The 22,751-nt window shown below is 33.3% G+C and overlaps 2 protein-coding genes across 3 annotated transcripts in view; both read right to left on the bottom strand.

Annotated features, from left to right (window-relative positions):
- LOC113400071 (probable cytosolic iron-sulfur protein assembly protein Ciao1) overlaps nt 1-14,167 on the bottom strand; it is a 100,074-nt gene extending 85,907 nt beyond the window's left edge. Inside the window, exon 1 of the mRNA XM_026639464.2 lies at nt 14,156-14,167. The gene's annotated coding sequence lies outside the window, so the exon portion shown is untranslated. The remainder of the gene's footprint in view (nt 1-14,155) is intronic.
- The window catches only part of LOC113399923 (guanylate cyclase 32E), a 43,254-nt gene that overhangs the window by 3,358 nt on the left and 17,145 nt on the right, over nt 1-22,751 (bottom strand). The window contains exons 8-21 of one of the 2 annotated variants that reach the window (XM_064215665.1): nt 22,322-22,566; nt 18,473-18,618; nt 15,062-15,179; nt 14,380-14,470; nt 11,712-11,888; nt 10,996-11,228; nt 6,952-7,056; nt 6,464-6,535; nt 5,341-5,512; nt 3,233-3,455; nt 2,856-2,990; nt 2,137-2,249; nt 766-917; nt 385-483 (exon numbers count right to left, since the gene is read on the bottom strand). In XM_064215665.1, coding sequence (XP_064071735.1) covers nt 385-483; nt 766-917; nt 2,137-2,249; nt 2,856-2,990; nt 3,233-3,455; nt 5,341-5,512; nt 6,464-6,535; nt 6,952-7,056; nt 10,996-11,228; nt 11,712-11,888; nt 14,380-14,470; nt 15,062-15,179; nt 18,473-18,618; nt 22,322-22,566 — 2,081 coding nt within the window. Of the gene's footprint in view, nt 1-384; nt 484-765; nt 918-2,136; nt 2,250-2,855; nt 2,991-3,232; nt 3,456-5,340; nt 5,513-6,463; nt 6,536-6,951; nt 7,057-10,995; nt 11,229-11,707; nt 11,889-14,379; nt 14,471-15,061; nt 15,180-18,472; nt 18,619-22,321; nt 22,567-22,751 lie in introns of both variants that reach the window. The other variant, XM_064215666.1, reaches the window with a different exon arrangement.

A 22,751-nucleotide genomic window follows, 5' to 3' on the forward strand; every position in this document is an offset into this window, starting at 1 on the left:
TATTATCTGACACTGACACATCTTCCATTCGTTAAAGTTTACTAATTAGGTAATCTTAACTAACGGGACGGTTACCCTTGCGATTTGTTTTATTTTTACTGTGATTGTTTAACAATAACTGGTTATATTTAATTAATGTTCTGTAATATGTAAAATATTAATATTTTTTTCAGTTCATAAATAACACAATTAATAAGTCTTTACCTAACAGAACTTGTGAATTTTGAAGCATTCAGATTATATTGTTTTTTTAAACGTTAATGTTTTGAAGAATAAATTATATGTTTCTATACAAAAAAAAATTAAGTGTTTTGGTAAATAATACAATGAAAATATAATTTAATTTAAGCAATAATTATACTAGAAGTATCAAAATACACTTACCACCATATAAGCGTCGCCGATCGTCTCCACTTTGTATACATCAAAATTTTCTAAAATCGAATCGAAGCACGTGTAGAGATCATTCAGAAAATCAACCACCTGAAATGATTGTAATATCAGGTAATATTTATCAGGTTCGTCATTACGTATGATACACGTAATGACGAAATTTATTGTATCAAATACTTGTCTGAATAATAAATAAGATATTTCTTAATGAAGCTCCAGTGTAAACTTGTACGGGAAAATGTTAATAATAGTTGTCGTTTGTTTATTATATGAGACAAAATTCCTTATGGATGTTTAATGTCTATTATAAAGAAAATGATCAGAAAATATCTTATGTGTGATTCGTTTGTGAAGAAAATATTTGATATTGACCTGCAGCGGCGTGCTCTCCGCGGACATGGCGGTGAAGCCGACGATGTCGCTGAAGTAGATCGTGACGGAGTCGTAGCTCTCGGGCATCACGCGCCGTCCGCGCTTCAGCTGCTCGGCTACGGGGGCCGGTAGCATTTCCTCTAGTAACGCTTCTGTATTCGGAATACACACTTAGAGTTTCTTTACTTTAAGGTTGTAATAATTCTGTTTTTGTACATTTAATTTTTTTAAGTGAAGTAAGTAATATTTGTATTTACATATAATCGTGTTCTTATTATTGTATTATCATGTATTAGTTTAGCAAGTAAAAATCTATAAATGTCAGTGCTCCTAATAATACATATATTATACGTAAGGAAAAGTGCATATTATGTAGTCCAAAGATCTCATGACTCTGGCTCGGAATTGTTAAAACAAATGGCATTTGTTATATCCACGTGTTAGTTGGTTACATTTATAAATCAATGGTTCAAAATAAATGTAGACTAAATTTAACATCACTTGACCGCGTCCGTCGTGACATTCATAGAATAATAAGAAAAACTAATCGTTATTCACAGTCGGGCAGTGGACCAGACAAATATTCAAATAGTGTCTTGAGCGTGACCGAAAGTTTAAGTTGACCATCTCTAGTTCCAAATAGACGAGGAAGCGAATGATCGCATACTATTTTAATAGTTTTATATTATGCTAATGTTATGATCGAATTGTGTCGAATATATTAAAAATGTTATTCCTAAAGGCTCCTCTTCTTTTTTAAGCAAAACGTTTATGGCTAATTTCGTCACGCCAATCGTAGTTTGGTGGACAAATTTTAACAGAACATCCAAGATACCTCCCGATGTTTTCCATCATCACAGAATGCGAAATAATTTAAAAAGTCAAATTGAACAAAAATATACCTCGAAAAAAAACCAGAATCATATTAATATGAAGAGAACTCAGATATTAAGATTTGATTGTAGGTTACACGATTGGCAAGTTTTAATTTAATTTCAATCAGTTTGAATGAATCAAGAAAACTAGGCCTCATTCCAGTATGAGTATAAGTTTCTATTCACTAGCTAACGTTAAAATAGTATTTATTACAGCGTCAAACATACAACAATCAAGTTTATAAAATTATAGTTTGTCCCTATGAGGATACTTATTATAAAATTACTCAGATACCCATTTAAGTATTTTGACGATTCAAGAGGTAAATCAGAATTGTACTGATATATTTATTTGAAATTCCCATATAAATGGCGTGAATAGGGAGATGGACTTTTATTTTCAATCATAACGATTGATTATTTTCGTATATGCATAGAGGTTCCTTTAGATGCAAATTTAAATCACTAATAATATATTTAAACAGTTTTATCTTACCAGTTTTCTTTTTTTCCTCCTGCAACTGATCCGTGCGTTCATCGACTAAAGCTTCTAAATTGTTTGCATACTTTTCCATCATGGCTATCATGTTATCAAATATATTTGGTTTCCTGAAATGAACCGTAATTATAATCAACGAACCTTAGTCTCTAAAAAAATCTCATATTTAAATACTGTTCATTAAAATATACAAGTATAAATATTCTTTGCAAAACATCAAAGTAGTCTTGATAAATGCGGTCATCAAAAAAATCCCCAAAGTACTATCAAGACTGGTTTAGATGGCGCGGTTTGCTCAGTCACAATAACACATGCCAAAATCAAAATGCAATCAATGTATAACATTAAGAATTCTTATATCGAGCCATTAATTAAGTGTCCAGATTTTTATAAATTTTATTAAGTCGGGCTCTACTTTTAAAAGGATTTTTACGGTCTTATTTTGGTTTATACCGATGTATTCATTTTGTCATGATTGAATAGATAAAATATTTGAAAGATGAAATCGTAAACAGCAGTTCACTTAGCTACTATGAATTGAAAATTGAATGCCCAGTGTATGCTAAGCTTGCGAACTCTATTTGCGAACGGTAGCGTAGAAGTATAGGTACTTTATGAAACGTAGTATAGGTACTGCATCAACTATGGAGTCATTAATAGGCCATGTTAAAGTCGTTTGTAAAAATGAATGCATGTCTGCGTATTGGTTATCGTACATGCCCTTCCGGAGAGGCCGGAGTCTCGCGCGCACGGCCTTGAAGTCCGGTCGCACGGTCGCGTCCTCCGCCCAGCACTCGGCGCAGCACTCGCGCACGCAGTCGAACCTGCCCGCCAGGGCGTCCAGCGGCGGCCTAGTGGGGTCGTAATACTGAATCTTCATGTCCATTCGCTTTATTTCGACTCAGCGTCGTATAGCAAAATATTTACGATTCCAATCGATCCTAGCGAAGAATTACGACATCTCAAATTGAGAATATTCTTCTATTTCAAAACTAAATCGTCAGTCGAACGATGTACTGAGAGAGCGCTGAAGAAATGAGATCCGCTCGTCTCAGGTCAATGGCCGTCGCCGCGGGGGTAGACACGCACCTACCTGTAGGGCGCGGGCGCGGGGTGCGCGAGGCGGCGCAGCAGCGCGGGCGGCGGCGGCGCGTCCGCCCCGAAGGGCCCGCGCCGCGTGTGCAGCTCGTACAGCAGCAGCGCGAACGCGTACACGTCGGCCGCCGCCGAGCCGCTGCGCACCTCCAGCGACGTGGGGAAGCAGTCCTTGCCCCAGCCCGCCCCGCGGAGCAGCTCCGGCGACAGGTACGCGAGACCTGAGGCACACGGACCCGAACTTGTAGGCGGATATAAAAACTATAAAGGAAAGCAGTAGTTCAAGTACGTTTATAAAACACGCTATATAATAAATATAGATTAAAGTTATTATCTAGTCGGTGTCGACCTTTATATATACATATATATCTGAATTAATTTCATCTTTGGAATGCAACGATCGCCTCCTTGCTGTATATTTGTTATATAAAAAATCACAAATTTTCACAAAAATTACCAGATGAGTTTCTTTCTCCGGTTATTTACAGCGCATAGTAATTTCTTTTCCGAGCCGCTAGTTTTTAACGTGACCATCAATAGGAGAGTGTCGGGCTTCTAAATTTAATATAGGAATTTAAATTTATAAAGGTGATTTATATAATAAAGTCAGTTATTATTGACAGTGATATTTATATTGCATATGAATACCATATAAAGACCAAAAAGAATCCTCAAACTTAAATTGTGATGCTGCCTGGTAACAAAAATATACAGCCGGGACACTAAAATGAAAAAAAAACGAATTAAAGTTTTACGAATTAAGATGCAAGACCAAAGGCACGAAAAAAATATGCCAGGAGATATAAATTTTAGAATTAAGAATAAAATAAAATCGTCCACATATATTTTAATGAGCCGAGATTGCCCAGTGGTTAGAACGCGTGCATCTTAACCGATGATTTCGGGTTCAAACCCAGGCAGGCACCACTGAATTTTCATGTGCTTAATTTGTGTTTATAATTCATCTCGTGTTCGGCGGTGAAGGAAAACATCGTGAGGAAACCTACATGTGTCTAATTTCAACGAAATTCTGCCACATGTGTATTCCACCAACCCGCATTGGAGCAGCGTGGTGGAATATGCTCCATACCTTCTCCTCAACGGGAGAGGAGGCCTTAGCCCAACAGTGGGAAATTTACAGGCTGATTATGTTATGTATATTTTAATACTCGCATCGAGCGCTGGTTTAAGTGATTCTTATGAAATGTAGAGCTTTTTGCTCGTGATGGCCGAATGTGTTTATATTGGCTATTTTTTATAGCTTCGAAGTCTGTGTGCCTTTTTGTGTTATCGATAGTTTTAAAACTATCGATAACACAAAAAGGCAAAACATTCATAAAACATTTCGTACTCTCTATAAATATTAGGTTTAATGTTGAGTGCTTTCAGGTTAAGGCCTTCGGAATATGTCTATCATCAAATAACTTTTATTGTTAATATTAAAACCTTTTTAAATATATTTATATGTTTTTTTACAATAGTTTCGATTAGGTTCTATTTTAACGACTCGCTTATTTAATATTATATACTCGTTTATTTTATTTTATAATTAAATATATATTCTGGTTCATAATTAAAATAAACAGCTTGCTGTATTTTATAAATCTTTATCAAAGTAAGCAGGTGACCGGAAGTTGAAAGTAATTTCAATAATAACTTGTTTTTGTTTTAAAAGTAATGTAAATATTTCTTAACTCTAGTTTGAAGTACATTTTATTTTAGAACGAAATTATTGAAATCAGATGACTGACGTTTTGTAAATATTGGTAATTAAATATGAGTTTGAGAAGACTCTTCGTTATTTTTACTCGTACAGTAGCTGTAACGTGCAACGAAGGATAATACATTAGCGATAAGCTCAGTCATCTTTCGATTACGGTGTAAACGTACATAAATGAGGCATAGGTGATATTATTTATAATAAAATAAACATTAAATCTGTGACCCGCAATGATAATAATTGTAACCCATAAGACTGCTTTTCACTTATTCATTAGATAATGTCTTAATAATACGTTCGAGGAATCCTCTAGACTGACGTTATCCAAATACAGATACGAGATCGGGAGACTTTGTATACTCCTTATTAGCCATAAAGTTAATTACTGTCAATGTGAGACCGGAGCGCGACAGGATCAGAAGGGGGCACCTCCCCCCTGCGGAACTCCCTTAGCCCGAAGTCTGCGAGCTTCACCACCCACCGAGCATCCACCAAGCAGTTGGAGGGCCGCAGCGCCCCATGGTATTGTAGCGGCGACTCATGGATGAAGATCATACCCTACTCGAATATAATGCTTGGTATTTAAATAAAAACCTTTAAATATTACATAATAGTATTTATATTACTAAGCATTACGATATGAACACCACGTGTTATAACTACATATTATTGTTAGTTATACCTATGTAAGATCATTATGGTAAAATAATTTAAAAAAAATAAAAATCAAATAAAATGTTTTCAAGTTGGCTCATCAAAGTACTTTTAAATTGTTATATTATAATGTACAATAAAATGTAAAGCAAGCAATGTTTTAAACCCAACGAAAACCAATAAAAATGAATAACAGTAGATAAAACTATGACATCTCTGACTATATAGTTAGCTTATTGAAAATTTGTATAAAACTGAGAGCGCTGAAATAATGGTAAGTTTATTATTATGAATTTCAAAGAAGTCAAGACAAAAAAGTTTTATTTATATTCATTGATATCTAAATCTCCTTATGAAATTAATTTAAATAATTATTAAGCATATTGTATTAACAAATAAACTTATAGCGATTCGGTTCATCTCAAGTAACAATTATTGTGTTTCGTAAATGATGAATGAATTTAATCAATACACAATGGCTCTTTATTGAATAACATGAAAGCTTTGTGCGATGTTCAAGTCGAGCTCGTATTTAAGGCATTAAAGGTTTAAGTGATTTTCAATGTAAATTCTTACGTACATACGAGTATCGAGATGTGTTGTATCAACGCACTAAGATTGTTTACTTCAGCAGGTTCTAATCTTTATGGACATCACTTAGTTAACTCAATGTAATAAATATATTAATTTATGCTAAAAACATTCTCGTTGGCATTGTTTTATATATTGTTTATGCTGTTGTAAGTAATCAAGATGTAACCATTTTAGAATCACTTATACAATTTATTGGCTGCGTCCTATCTGATAAACAATGATTTAAATAATAATTTAGTGCCACTGTGTATTCAAACTTACCCGTATAATGTCGCCTACAAGAGAAGCGATGAACATGTTATCTAATTTGATATCTTCATTTTCTAAAATGTCCTGAAAGAGATATCTAATATGAAAATTGTGTTTAATAAATATTAATGGATACCTTTATATACCTATAATTTCAAGTAATCTGTTTTTTTGTTATGCTAAAAGTACAGTTTATTTTATTGAACTAAATTAGGTACTTGTTTATCTAAAATATATGTATTTTTTTTTCATTTCTTCTTTTTTAATCTATGGAAATGTATTGTTATACATACATCGTATAAATCAAATTGAACTAGGAGAAAAAAGAGCGTTAAGTCTGACTTACAAATTATATTCTAAAAATAATTCAGTATGCCTGACACCATTGTGAGCTAACATAATATAACGATAAAATTTCATTACATTTTATGTCTGTACATAAATGATGTTAATCAAATGATGAATTGCCATTATATAATTATTAATTTTAAATAACTTACCTTGAGACTACCTCTGGTACAATATTCAGAGAGAGCACATACATTAGGTGGCTCGATACAGGCTCCTACGAAACCATTCACATTGTCGTGTTGTAAGTCCCGCATCTGTGACAAGGATAAACCCATGAAATACCTCTTTTATGTGAGACTTAATAAGATTTGGTTGAGAAATGGAATTTCCTTTGTGATTCTTAATACCAACAGTAGACGATGAGTATAAAAAATCTATCTATCTGTCTAGATTGTTCAGCAGAAATTAAATCGCTCCAATTATAATACTTCGAGTAGATATCCAAGTTGTTTTATAAATATTTGATTCACTTGATTGCTGCACGACCAATTTCTTGGGAGATGTTTGTATTCAAAAATACATAATAAAATTTACGTTAATTATGACACTGACAAGTTGATAGAGTATTGATATTTTATTGTAGATTTACAAACAAACAACATCAAGCAGTTATTTTCAAATTTTATTAAATTGCTTAACATTTTCGTCTATATGGTAAATGTAGCAGGAATATCATTACCTTGATACAAATTGATTTACTTATGTATGTGGGTACATTTATAATTCAAAACATCCTAATCTGTTTAACAGACATGTCTTGATTGAGCCAAAAGGATCTGTGTTAAATTTTACTTACATATTATTTACTTACATATTATTTACTTACATATTATTTACTTACATATTATTTACTTACATATTATTTGCTTACATATTTACTTACATATTTTCCTTAAATACTATACTTATACTTAATACGCTCTCGATTTAAGTTTGACTATTACTCACGAAATAAAAACTCAGTTTAATTGTAACAGGTGGCCAATTCTACTTATTTGTATCGGTAATTATGTGATTATGATTATATTTAACTGTAACGTTATGATTCGATTGCTATAGTGATAATTTTTTAGTAGAATTGGCGCTCAGTTCGAGGCAATCGTCGTTATACATATCGATATTTCGAACGTGGGTATGAAAAATAAATATTAAAAATATTTTATATAAAATTATTGGAGTGAGAATATCACTGGTATGTGATTAGTTTTTGTATCGAAATAGGAATCCCCATCACGTCAAGTGAAATTGATCAATCACGTATGCGTGGGTATACTTGTTATTCATATGAGTAATATTTTCGTGTAAATATTTGATTTATGAAAGTATAATATTAGACATGATTACATACATATCTTTATCAAAATCCTTGAAATAAAGATTATGATATCGGAATCAATATTTATATGTATACATAGAACCTGTTATACATATATTATTTTTCCCACAAAAAAAAATAGAAATAAGGCTATAATAAGTTCTTAATTTAAATTTAAATTATATATTTATGTAAGCTAATGACAAATGATGTAACTTTCTATTTTATTATGTCCATGTATAAATCTCATAACAATTGGATAGATTGCAAAAGTGGGAGGAATTAAATGATTATTTTCATATGTAAGTCTGACATTCAACACTTATACTATCATCCATTCAACGCTATTGTTTTATTGTACTGTAGGCGGGCGTCGATGGGGACACGTGCAAGAGTTCTCAGAAAGGACGTGTTTCGGGCCTTGATTGTGCCTCTGATGTTCGTTTCCATTAAGATTTTTGAAGTTATTATTATTGCACATGCGAAGAACGCGGACAAAAAGTTTTATATTAAGCACGTGTGCCAAAGGGTGATATTTATTACAATGGTGTGTCTATTTGGGTTAGATATAACTCGACACGTGGTAAATCTTCGTGGCATGAACATGCTGCTACGATATTTAATTCTATGCCCCGCAGTCACGACTTGTGTTTTTAATTAAGTATTTTAATTTTATAAATTTCATTCATGCATTTTTTTATTGTATAGGTGACGAACGAGAAGGAGGCTCACCTGATATAAAGTGACTACCATCGCCCATGAACATCTGCAACACCGAGGATCTCGCCGGCCTTTAAGAAATGTGTACGCTCTTTTCTTGAAGGTTCCACAATCGCCGCCGAAAGCCGGTTCCACAAAGTGGTTGTGCGAAGCAGAAATGCCTTAAAAATCGCGCAATTGTGGATTTTCGGACATCTAGGTGGTGCGGGTGAAACTTGGATTTTGAAGCGATATCCGAAGGTGAAATTCAGCAGACGGGATTAATCCAAACAATTCCTCAGAACATTCCCCGTCATAAAGGCGGTAGAAGATGCAGACTGACCTAACATCTCTTCGCAAAGCAAAAGGAAAGGCGAAAAGGGCTTGGTCGTCGATAATTCGAGCCGCTCTGCATTTAATACGGTTAAATGGAAGAAGCTGAGCACCCGCCCAGATATGAGAGCAGTACTCCATGTGAGGCTGAATTTGCGACTTGTATAGTTTGAGGCGATGGTGTTTTTTTAGGTTTTTTAGCTAGGTTGAGTTGGAATAGGTTTAACCGGTGCCCGTTCTAGACTGTTTAACAAAGACTCGATTTCAAAAACAAATTTGTTCTGATACTGAAATAAGTGTTCAGTTTATAATTAGAGGATTGATAATTGCATTATGACATACTTCAACGTTAGTAGGAAAAAAAGCAAATAGATTGATGACCCTCATGATAATCTCAAATTTCCTTTATCGACATCGTCATTGAAATAAATCATTAACATACTGTACTGGCTAGTCTTATTTTAGTATTTATGTTATTGTCATAGAAACTTCAATTCGAAAACACGCAAAACTTAAGATATTGATGACTTAGTGTGTGCGTGTGTGTAGTGTGAGTGACTTAGTAGTAGAGTATCTGATATGTGGGCGTCGCTTATCCAGTAGTTTTCGAAGACCAACGACGAGTAATAGTTACTAGATATATGATATTTATTTATACTAACTTATATGATATGTATATGAGAATAGTCTTTGGCTTAAAAGGAATGAATTCGTTAACGATACAGATTAATTTTTTATACATAATTCAACCAAACAGAAGGCATTATTATTATGGTAACGAAATAACATAATGTTATATTGGCTTTTATGCGTTCAATGATGATAACATGTTATATGGGCCAAAAAACTATCCGATGGGTAGGTAGATATTGAGATTAACGCCTATAAACAAATATTATATTAAATAATTTCGAGTGACCGCTCGTATTTGATTGTTACATAAAAGTGCGGCGAAGTTCCATTCAAGTTTTCGCATAAAGGATATGATAAATCACGTCAACAGCCGTCCCGAACAATTTCTCCACTGAAATATGTCGCGAGTTTATTTATCGTGACTTATTACTTGTTCTGCAATACTTTTCTAGTTTATTTTACCCTAAGTTTAACTATGACACATAAATATTGTCAATCGCTATTATATAACTCCAACATATATTTTTAGATTTCACCTCGCGTAGTCATTTTTTTTTAAATATCTATTCTACAAATGTATCAATTTTGAAACTCTATTTATTCTTTGAATTTCTAAATAATGAGGAGTAAAGTCATGAACTCACTCAAAAAACGCTATCATCACTCACCCGACCCAACCACCGTTATGAAAAACAACAAGAAGAATTAATGAGTGAACATTACTTCCCGTCAAGGAATGCGCGCGATTTAATCAGCTCCGTCAGACTAAGGCACTCATATTTCATATACACACGCCTTTATCTCCGGTAAACTGTTTTGTATCACCTGGGGCGTTAGTAAAGCCTTTATAAATGACTATGATAGACCTTTCTATTCTATTGTGGAAAATTCATGTTTGCGAGCGACTGAGCTTTAATAGCTACCGTTTCTCCTTAGATCGTTTACAAAGGGCTTTAGGGCTCGAAGGCTCAGCCGTAATACAGAGTGAATACCTTTTATGGTCACTTTTATTGGAAATAAACATGGATAGGTAGCTTATCAATGTCTTGTAATCAATTCGCATGCTTGCATAAGTATTTGTACCTTTTAATTAAATTGTTTGTAACGAGGACCTCCTTCGTTTGGTTCTTACACACGACGGAACAATTGAGTACAAATTAGATCAGTTGGACTGTAATGATTAAAATATTATTGGTAGTTTTGAAGTACTTACAATTTTAAGTTCCTTTTTAATTTCGCGGTTGATGTCGATGTGATTCCTTCGTACTCGTTTGACAGCGAGCAGTCGTCCGCGGTAGAAAGCGACTTCGGTGAAGATGGCCGAGTACCGGAAGTCCAGGTCGGGGTTGGAGCTGAGCGACACCTGGCTGGAGCGCGCGCCGCCCGTGCTGCCCTTCTCGTTGCAGATCGCGTTGGTCGAGTTCGTGTTTACACCCGCGCTGCTATCTTGCTGAAAAAAATTAGCTCTGACCAACTTGCTAGTAGTTTAAAGCGCTTGCTATTTGCTTTAGATATTATATTGTTTATTTCTTTAATGTGTTTATAATTTATCTGGAGCACATGCGATTTATTCTGTTATACATAAATTAAAACAAAATCGTTCCCAAATGAGCCAACATATGCTTTCTCTGAGCTAATTTTAGTGATTTTTTGTTAATGATTTATATTCCTTTTTACGTATAAGCTCTATTTTTGCCGGCATTGTTAAAAAATGTACCGTAAAATGTTTGGGCACGTTTTAGTACATGATACGTTAATATAACATTATGTTTTGTGTTTATCGGATAATGATGTCTATTCATTTGAAACCATATTTAAATGACGGACTTGTTCTATGAGTTCATACATGCGATCTATATGAGGTTAAGTTAATAAAATACAGTATCAAGCGGCACATGCATACAACATACAGAAGTTCCGTTTACCTACTCAGTTTGTTGGTTCGCTGGTCTTCATCAGGCAGGTGCAGGTCTCTGAAGTCGATCTTCCACAACAGTGAGTCCAGTTCCTGCTCGTAGCGCCAACCGCGGTATAGAGCGAGTGCAGCTAGCGCTAAAAGGGCCAGTGTGCCGCCTGATGCACCAAGAGCCCAAGCACCCACGTGGCCTAAGATATATAATTTAATATTTGATTGACGTTTAATTTTAATTTATGGCCGAAATAAGTAACGTATAAATAAAATGTGAAAGGTAATTAGGGGTCTTCGATGTTTGAACTTTAATGATATACATCGTATTGGAAATACTTAGCATTGCCTACACAAGTCTTTAATATTATTTCTTGGCATTCGTCTATCTAATGAATAGGTAGTAAAGTAGTACCTACCCAGACTAACCTCCATATATAACTACCAAATTTAAAAAATATGGTGGGAGCTTATGTATTAGAACAAAAATTAAATAGACACACGCCAACCTGTCTAATGAAACTCACAACAGTGTGTTCATTGTTTTATATTTAACTTGAGAACTAGTCGTGAGTTTGTTGTTAACTCGCTTATGATTTTGCAACTTTATTTCCTATCACGAAAGCTTCGCAATTTATTCACGGCAATATAATGTTCGAGAGATAAGATTAAAGTCACGCTTACAAATAAAAATAAATGTATACATCATTAGTCAATTTTTAATTAACTGTCGACCTTCTTTAGTATGCTGTTCACGTTGTCTAAACAAACTGGTACGTCACTTCGGCTCATACGACGGCTTTCATTTTGGGTTCCCTTCTCTGATGCACAGTTTTAATAGAAATAACCTTGCTTAAATTTATTGCAGTACATTTGGAAGGTAAATAAAAAAGTGTTTTTTTGGGAAAGTTATTTTTTTATGCAATACATATATTAAAATTTTTTAAATATGTATATTGTTCATTACAAGTACTTTAATTTCAGCTAATATCAATATTTTTTTAATTTTCGGAACACATCAAATAATTATAGTAGCATATTCTTTTGTTTATATCATTTTCTTTTAATATGACTAATTCAGTTCTTGTAGACGGTTGTAAAAATCTTAAATAAAGGATACGTCCGAAATAGCATTTAAATTAAATTAAATTAAATTTTAAATTTACGTAATAGGAGGAGCAGATGGAGTATCCAAAATAATGATCAGTAGATTTGAGCGCGCATTGAAGTATTAAATTGGAAGATGGAGGAATTAAACCGAAACTGGCATTATATTCGACAAGTGTACGGACCATTCCCAAACATTTTTTTAAAGGTGATAATTAAAGTAAGAATTATTGGGCCATGATGGCCCTAGTGATTAAAAAAGGTGAATATTTAATTCTGAGCTCAAGCCCGGGCAAGAAACACTAAAATTTCACGTGTTAATTTTTGTTTATGCATAATTCATCTCCTGCTAGGCGACGAAGAAAAACATCGTGAGGAAACCCGCATTAGAGAAGCGTGGTGGAGTAAGCTTCAGATCTTCTTCAAAAAGGTGAGAAGGTATTAGCCCAGCAGTGGGACATTTACAGGCAGCTAAAGCTGTAAGTATGGTTATTGTCCATTTGATTGTTTTGATAAATAACAATGGTAAAAAGTAAATAAATTAAAAACGTGCTCCATGAATACATAGCAGGATCTTAAAAATGACTATCTTTGTAAATAATATGTTTAAAATCTTAATGATAAGAGCTTCTGTCGAGTAGTGTAACTTAGAGCGGGTAATATACGGCAACTTAATTCAGGGATCAATCTCGATGCTCGAACTTTATACATACTCCTATTATCCATCCGTTCAGCGCGATTATAGAGATTTAGTTTGAGACGTCAATATCCTAAAGACGTTCAAGTCTCTGCAATTTATAATCTCATGCATAGTCGTTACATATAACGACTTATACTAACATGACTCGAATGTAGAAGATTCGTTAGCTAATATTATAAGATCGTAATCTCTTGATTGTTGTTTCGTGATCAATTTAAAGTTACAGCTTGTTACTCAATTATGGCTAGGTAACCATGGCTGCACCTATTTATATATTTATTTTTTGTGTTTTAACATGGGATATTACGTTTACTTATTATTTAATATATGCCTTTGAGTTATATAAAATACTTTAAATAAAGATTTGTATCTGGATTATAAATAAACAACAGTGTAATTATAAGTATATGTACATATGTATAAGTACGACGACAGTGATGTTTAGTTTCAGAGTCAACAACTGTGAACAGTCATTTACGAGTAATGTCCTGAGCTCCTCTAAAAAGCTAAAGCGTAAGTGGTGTTTGCGCGCGGGGCGCGCGGCGGCGCAGCGGGAGTCGCGTGCGGCCGATGGCTCGCCGCTCCGCATCGCTTGTCACTTACACTCGCTGCGCGTTACGAGGCCTTTACGACCCACCCCACTCGATGTCGCTTACGAACCTTGTATTTAATGCCACCCGACCTCCAGCCGGCTATAAGTTTTTTTACATCTAACAAAATGTGCCCAACTAATGGAATAGGCTGTAGCTTATTCTATTAGCTACTTACATACGTTACATTAAGACGTTTTACGGTCGCCGCGGGACGTTGCGTGGGTATAATGAAACCGCTCCAGCGAACGCTAGTGTGTAGGTGTGTAGGTGTGTAGGTAATGATTTACTCACTGACACATTTTTCTCCACGAAATCCGCAAGGCGGCTCCGAGAGTGGAACCCGGCCGCCAGGCCATTTGATCTCTCGAAGGAGTCGTAATTCCTGTGACATGAAAAGTAAATGGACTGGGTGTGCCACGACTTTAACGAATAACTAAACGTACTTAGATTTTTGAAATCTTGTGTTGTGTTTTATTAAATCGCAAGCTCTATTCGGAATTCCATTCTACGTTTATTGTACATAAGAATGTTTATTCCAAGCGTCCGTTGTGAAAATATAGTCCTACGATGCGACGTTGTAAATACCTACGAAGAAGTATTTTCCAACGCTTGGTTATTATTAAATATTTTATACAAATAATCAGCCGTTTAAACTTTACAAATCCTATATTTTTAAAAAAGTTAATTTAGGTTGAAAAAGATACGCTCAAAATACTCTGAGATCATAAGAAAAACATATTATTGTTTTCTCAAAACGTAATCACATTTATTGTATATAATGTTATATTATATTGGACAGACGTGACATCTTTAGAGATCCTAAAGATCTGACGTTATTTCCGTTTCCACAATGGAACGTGAGCCATTCACTCGATGGCCTCTTTTGAAGCGATTTAGCTTTTTATTTCAGAAAGAAGATCGTTCGAGGATATTTCATTCTGAGAAATAGTTCGAAAAAAGTAAATTACGTTACCGGAGCGGTTTTGTGCAAAACGGCGAGTGGATAGAGTCCAGGAGAGCGCGTTGGGTCGATGGATAGCAGTGTGTAATTCCCTTCGGCGTCGCCATTATCGTCCATATGAATCCAGTACCTGTTGAAATGAATAAAATGTAAGGTTTTAGACACATAACTTTATATTAATTAAAAAATATTAATAAAAAATATTGAATTTTATATTTAATTAAATAATTATATATTTAATTTAATTAAAAAATATTAATAAAAAATATGTGGATACATTTTTACAACCCCGACAAAGGGCACTTCTTACATGTACGAAATCTGTTCTAGTAATAAAAAATATCAGATTATAAGAGAACTGTATTAATAGCGACCTTTTCAACTTTTAGAAGTTATACAAAGTTAAAATAAGTTAACTTTGATTTATTGCAATGTAGACATAATTCAATAGTATTTTTAATTTATTGTCAAAATAACGACGACGGGCGACATTAAAACAGGCCTTTTGCAAAATTGTCACCTGTACCGGCACTACTACACCTAAACATAAGGATATATGTAAGTAAACCGTTTGCTTATTTAACAGAAGCAAATTCCGAGATGGCTGTTAATGTTGTCAATTTTTATTCTATAGTTCAATTCATTTGTTACGTAGAGCCGATGACTTCTTTATGCCATCGCAAACACAAGCAAACTCGGAACTCGGTCGCATCGAGTTTTTAGTTAAAAATGGTATTCTGTATGCCTCTGATTATTAAAAAAACATTTCGAGTGCAGTATTATTCTTTATTTCGATAACTAACTTACTTATTGTAATAAAAAATTGGTTTTGGCACATTTACAATTTGGTTTAGAAGTTCTTGATATATTGGTGATTATGTGTACTTCTTTCGGGCAGAATGGCCTTTCTTAAGGGACTTAAGTTTTTGCGCGATTATAAGACATTATGCAATCTCTATTTTCTTTTGGGATACGCGGTAAAGCCAACACGACCGGGACAAACTGATTTAAATCTCTTCCCTTAGCACGCAAATGTAAACATTGCCAACTTCATATTCCATGCTGTTTACAAATATTTTTTAGATAGATAAATCTTTTATTAAAAAAACCATGGAGTTAAACTTAGGATCTAGAATAGGGATTTGATAATATTAATAAGTCTACAAAATGTTTTTCAAGCGGCATTTGGTGTGCACGGTACCTAAAATAACTACTACTAAATTTTTACCAAACCACATATCTCGGTAGCTGTGCGGTTGATATATTTATTTGACCATTATGAATGAATGCACGAAAACGGGTTTCAACTTCACATTCAACGATGCTTTTTTTAATAATATAATTCTTTGTGGTAAAAGTGTTGTAGAAAGAGTTGACATAGTGTTTCAGATATTAGGTTGTCAAGCTGATACAAATACCTTCATATGTTAAGAATCTATCTGACTAAACAAAATGTAAGCAGCTATGTAAAATAACACGCAATATGTAATAACAACAACAAAAAAATTAAGCAAAATTTATAACACAAGTACGTAGGTACTTTTTCTTACAATTAATATTTATGGGTGCCAGTGGATGGTTAATATTTCTTACAATGCTAATGTCTAATGGCAGTGGTGGCCACCTATCACCCGGTGGCACATTTATCAGGCTGTCAACATTTTAAAATAAAATCGGTCTAGTTAAATATCTGTATAACTCTATAAGTATAACTCTAGTCTGTAATGACACACACTACTATTGTTAGCACACCCCATTAAATAAGTAGATACAGGTCAAAGTGTTAAAAAAGAAACAATGTTAATACTTATTTAACGAATGTAAACGATTCAAAGCTGGAGTTCTAAGAATGTATATATTAGACTGTTGTAAGAATTATCGAGTGATAACGAACTGTTATAATTTTACAATAATAAATGTTGCAGTATTTCGTTTAATAATCGATACAGTTTAATATTTTGGCCGGATTAAAATTAAATAATAGCATCGCATGATTGGGTACAAACGGAAAACGGATGAAATTGCAAACGTAATATAAATGTTTCTGATTATATAACATAAACTTTATTAATGAATTTTTTAAACAGTATTTGGATTAGAAAGTTTCATCGAAAAAATCTGAGAAATACATGAATTTATTTATTATTGTTTATATATTGCTGTAATTAACTTTCGAGCACTAATCTTTAGGGAAGTACAAGGCGCATACCTACAAGTATCAGACTCAAATACAATGGATATAAAATATGACATAATATCACAGAGTCAAATATGCTTGTGGTCTCATATGTGTTACTTACCGCTGTTCTGTACAGACACCACTCGTGTGTGATGCGGTGCATGTCAATAATGTCACTTGAAAATTGGAAATTGGCCAAAATGAATGATATATTAATCTGGTAGTAGAATAGTTTAGCATTAGCAGCTCCGTCAAGTACGCTCTAAGCATATTAACGTCTACGTTACGTAACGAAGATACGAACATCAACTGCTGACATTGTAGAAGTGTATTTTATAAATTGATGTCGTTTCTTTAGGAAGGGCATGCAATGTACTACAAAATGTTAAGCATTTATTGTTAAAGTATTTGACCTAGGTAAATATTTAAATAAATAAAAAACGAACTAGTGATCGTGTTTAACTAGTTTATTACGAAGTACGTTTTGTATATTTATTACGTAATTACAATAAAACGTCAAGTAAAATGTCAAGTAAGAGAAATTTGTGATTGATATAATATTGTCTTCATATCGCTGAATGTAATGTTCTCTTAATATATTGACTTACCAACATATGTATAATGATATTATCACAATCGCACGGAGGTCTTACTAAATTTTTTTATTTTCTTCATTACAGAATATAATATCGTATCCAAATTAAATTATCGGCGTTTTGATAAAAAAAAAAAAAAACAAATATAATCTAATGTGTACATTTTGGCTGATTTTACTCTTAGTCGTCTCAAATATACTAAGTTATATATTGTTAGCACGAACGTCACTCGCGCGTACTAATACACGGAGGTAAAAGAATTTAACGTGGGGCGCACCTTCGTGAGTGAATGATCTACAGTCTGTTAATTATTTAAACGACAATCGTTTGAGAAAAAGATTATATATATTGTTTTCGTCCACTATTAATAAATATTGGATTATTTTGCACACATCAAACGCTAAGCTGCGATACTCTATTTTATCAGTATATAAATCTCAACTCACTTAGCTTTAATTTCTCGTGATTTTTTATGCTTATTTTCTCATCAAAAATATTGTTACATTAAATATTAACCGAAGACAAGGAGTTCTTGTGAATACGTACGAAAATAATGGTTTTTTGCATTGCATTACGAGATTCCAATTGCTTCAGTAGTAGTATTTACAGATAATAAAAAAGGTTATGTGATGATATATAAATGCTTACCCCATGACGCTACGGTAAGTAGTATTTCTCATTCGGAGGGCGATCGCCCGACCATCTCGTGCTCCTTCTCCTGTCCGCAGAACATCAGCCAGCGCTCGGGCGTACAGCCACACCGCATCGTGAAGCCACGCCGCTTCTACTGGGATCTAGACAAATATTAATTAACTTTTATTAGTTACTTTTATAATATACTAGCTGTTACCCGCAGCTTTGCTCGCATAGAATATGAATATATTTACAAATTAACATAAAATATTACGTTAATGTAAAACCTCTGTGTATACCACATTGGTGTGTATTTCAGCCCTTAGGGTAGAATATCCAGAAACGCTTAAGTGCGCATCAGCTAATTTTCAATAGGTAGCCCAAATATAAAATGTCGAGCTTCTAACTTCAAGATGACGGACTCCCAGACTAACCTGTGTACAAAATGTAAACCCCTACTTTTTCCCTTTAGGCGTAAAATATCAAGAAACGCTTAAATACGTATCAACTCATTTTTAATCGGTATCCCAAAAATAAATTTTCTAGCTTCTAACTTAAAAACTGACAGACTTCCAGATTTACCCGTATACGCAATGTTAACCCAATTTCCCTCTTTAGGCGTAAAATATCCAGAAACGTTTAAATACGCATCAACTCATTTTTAATCAGTAGCCCATAAATTAAGTTTCATGCTTTTAACTTAAAAAATGACGGACTTTCAAACTAAACTATATAAGAAATGTGAACCCCTATTAAACCCTTTTAAGGTAGAAGATCTAGAAACACTTAAATACGTATTTAATCATTTTAATCAGTATCTCAAAAATAAGGTTTCATATTTTTAATATAAAAAAATTACGGACTCCCATAACAACTTTCAACCCTTATTTCACCCCCTTAGTGGTAGATTATCTAGAAACGCTTAAATAAGTATCTACTCCTTTTTAATCAGTATCGAAAAAATAAAGTTTCATGTTCTAACTTAAAAAAATTACGGACTTCCATACAAACGTTTTACTCCTATTTCACCCCTTTAGGGGTACGATTTCCAAAATTCGCTACTTAGTGGGTGTCGTGATATGTTAGTTTTTAAGTGCAGACAGATAGACAGACAGACAGAGTTACTTTCGTATTTATAATATAAGTATGGAAGTAAGGATTGTTATGAAAATAGATATATGAAGTGTAATATCGGTGTGTATTGTGTATGTATATTATATTATTACATAAATAATAAATAAATATTAAATAGAATATTACATTGTTTTTGTGTAATTTTATAGTGTAATAAATAAATATGATAAATTAATAAACTAATTATAAACACAATAATAATTCACCTATGTAGCTAATAAAGTGCGAGTCGGACTCGTGGACCGAGGGTTCCATATACATATTTATATATTACATTTTATAGGTATGTAAATAGCTCATAGATCTACCTACATATATATTAAAGGATATGCTTGAATATATTTTCCTTTTTTCAAGTTTTTTAAATTTTCCAATGTAAGCAGAGCCCTGCTCCTTAGCAAAATGTACGCAGTGTGGGATCAATTTATATTGGTTTTGTATAAGCAAATAGAAATAAAAAAATCATGATTTTCAGTTTTTTTTTAGTTTATTGTGCTATAATAACTATTTTCATGCCAAATTTCTAGTTTCTAGGAATACGGACTTTCAAGAAAAAAATACAATTCCCGTTTATTCCCTATCCCTTACATAACATATAACATAATCCGAAATATCCAAATAGTTTTTAGTTGTTGTTATAACCTACTTGCATGCTAAATTTGAAACCCCTAATAATTATAGTTACGGAGATAGAGCTACTTTGGTTCGAAAATATAAATCTCATTGATTCCCTATCCCGTGGGAATTTTGAAAAATCCCTTCTTAGTGCACTCTAGGATACTCAAGGTATGCGTGTGCCAAATTTCAAGTTTCTAGGTCCAGTGGTTTAGGCTGTGCGTTGTCTGTCAGTCACTCAATCACTCAGTAACGGAAGAGTTAAATCTTAAATGATGTAAAAATCTTAAATGAACTAATTTAAACAAAAAGAAAAAATATTTGCGTTTAAGTATCAATTTGTGTTTATAATATTGCGCTTGGTGGTGAAGAAAATTATAAGAAAATGTGAATGTGTCGAATTCAATTTTGCCGCTTTTATATTTACCAAACCGCACTAGAGAAGCACGGGGGAAGAATTTTTCCATTGACGGACCCTGACGGGCTATGACTTTATTTATAATCACATTCACAATCTACATTTGTGCAGCATTTAAACTGACATGATCCACCAGACGTATTAACATATTTAGGAGTACGTGTTTGTGAGAGCGATACGTGTGAGTTGTTTTATAGCTATTTATTTGACATGAAATAATCAACTGAAATCGTTTTGTAAAACTGTAACGGCTATCGCACGTTTCGTGTTGAAGGTCTTACAAAAATGGAAAATTTATTTTAGCTCACACCGTACCTAATACGTTTTTGACCCCATTAATACAAACGGATTTTATGATTTTAGTAATATAAAGATCAAGTTGAAGGTTATTCACGAATATACGAAATGATAATTTCTAGAGTAAGGTTATATTTTATAAATTGTCATGAAATAAAAACTCTAAATATTTTTTTTTTAATAAATTACACGATTGAAATCGATAATATAGCTACTAATAGAGCATACTTTCGTCAGAGTATTTATATAATTTGTTTTTATATATTCTCCAGAATAGTCCTTTAAATTGAATACTTTGTTAAGTCGGAAACTTGGTACCTGTTGCAATATTTAAATATTTTGCGTTCAGGCAAAGGATAAGTTACCTCTCCCAAATTAATTATTCATTATCGTTCAAGCGACGGTTTTAAGTATAAAGATTACTCGTAAGTACCTAATCGACTTGTTAGCCTAGTTGTTAAAGGAATTTACAAATTACCCCAATAACCATTTAGGTATTTGGGGCAACAGTAACGCTATCTGTTATCCGGTTCAAGAGATAACAGAAGGCTAAAAACGAGTATAAACTGATCACCGGTATTATCAAAACGTTCTTTTTTTGTTTAAATAAAAAAAAAATGCACGAAATTAAGCTTAAGATTAAGTACAATAAAATAATTTGTAGATCATTTATATTGCTATTCATAAATGCCAAATAAAGAAAAGTGTATTTTTTATGTTAATACAAATTTTAATGGTATTTTTTTTTTGGTTTTATATTCATTAAGCATGGAACAAATAAATTAATTATAAGAAACCGTCTTCTACAGAAACATTACGAATTAGTTCGGACTTGTTTGGTACTGTCATGTTATATACTTGTATTTGTACGTGGGTGGGTCTCCTGTCTTTTTGATTTATATTAAGGTAAGTTGAATCGAACTTCGGTAATAAAAAATCGCGTTTATATTACAAAGGTGGTAAATACAACGGTACATTCGAGTCTTTACAATCACTTAGTTCGTATTTATGTTTTAGGCGCTTTATTTTTCGACTTCATTGCCATGAATAAAGAATTTTAAATTTTATATGCACAAAAAAGGTGAACAATGGTATATATAGTCAAATATTTTTATTGCTGGTGAGCTGTCGTGTCTACGATTTGCATGTGTTAGAAATATATACAGTTTTTGATTAGACTTCAGAAATTGTTTGCTTCCGCAATACAATGTCTTAATTGATTTTATGCCCATGATTAAATTTAGTACAAAATTTTGAACGAAACCGACCCGATTGTTGTTGTGTAGCACCTTTCGTATTGTTATTTATGAAATGATTATATTGACAATTTTTTATAATATTATAATTATTATCAATTATTAACTGAAGCAGTAGGAAAATTGAAATAGGTAAGTACTTACCACTTTCCCGCCTCCCAAAGCGAGCAAGGGATTAGTGAAATTGAAGGGTGGCATCTGCAGTCGCCTGTTCACTTCTCTGGCAAAGGCGGGGTATGATGGCGCGGGGGAGGGGGCCACTGCGAGGTACGATCGGAAAGCTTTGGGAACCCGCGGACCTGGCTCTTTGCGTAACGGACCCGACAGGTACCTAATTGCTTCTTCGGGTTCATATTTATCGACATCGACTCCAATTGCTGCGTACTCCCCTAAAATTATTAAGTTTTGAGAATGACTGAGAACTTTCTATTGATTCGAAAGTAACTTAATAGTATGAGTGATAATTTAATGTACATATACATTTTAAATATTAATTTATTTTCCGTCTTATTTTGTATTCTAAAATTTTTTTGTTTTCGATATAAATTAGCTTGTGCAAGCCATTATTACCAAT

Source organism: Vanessa tameamea, chromosome 8 (genome assembly GCF_037043105.1).
Source record: "Vanessa tameamea isolate UH-Manoa-2023 chromosome 8, ilVanTame1 primary haplotype, whole genome shotgun sequence".
Classification (NCBI taxonomy): domain Eukaryota; kingdom Metazoa; phylum Arthropoda; class Insecta; order Lepidoptera; family Nymphalidae; genus Vanessa; species Vanessa tameamea.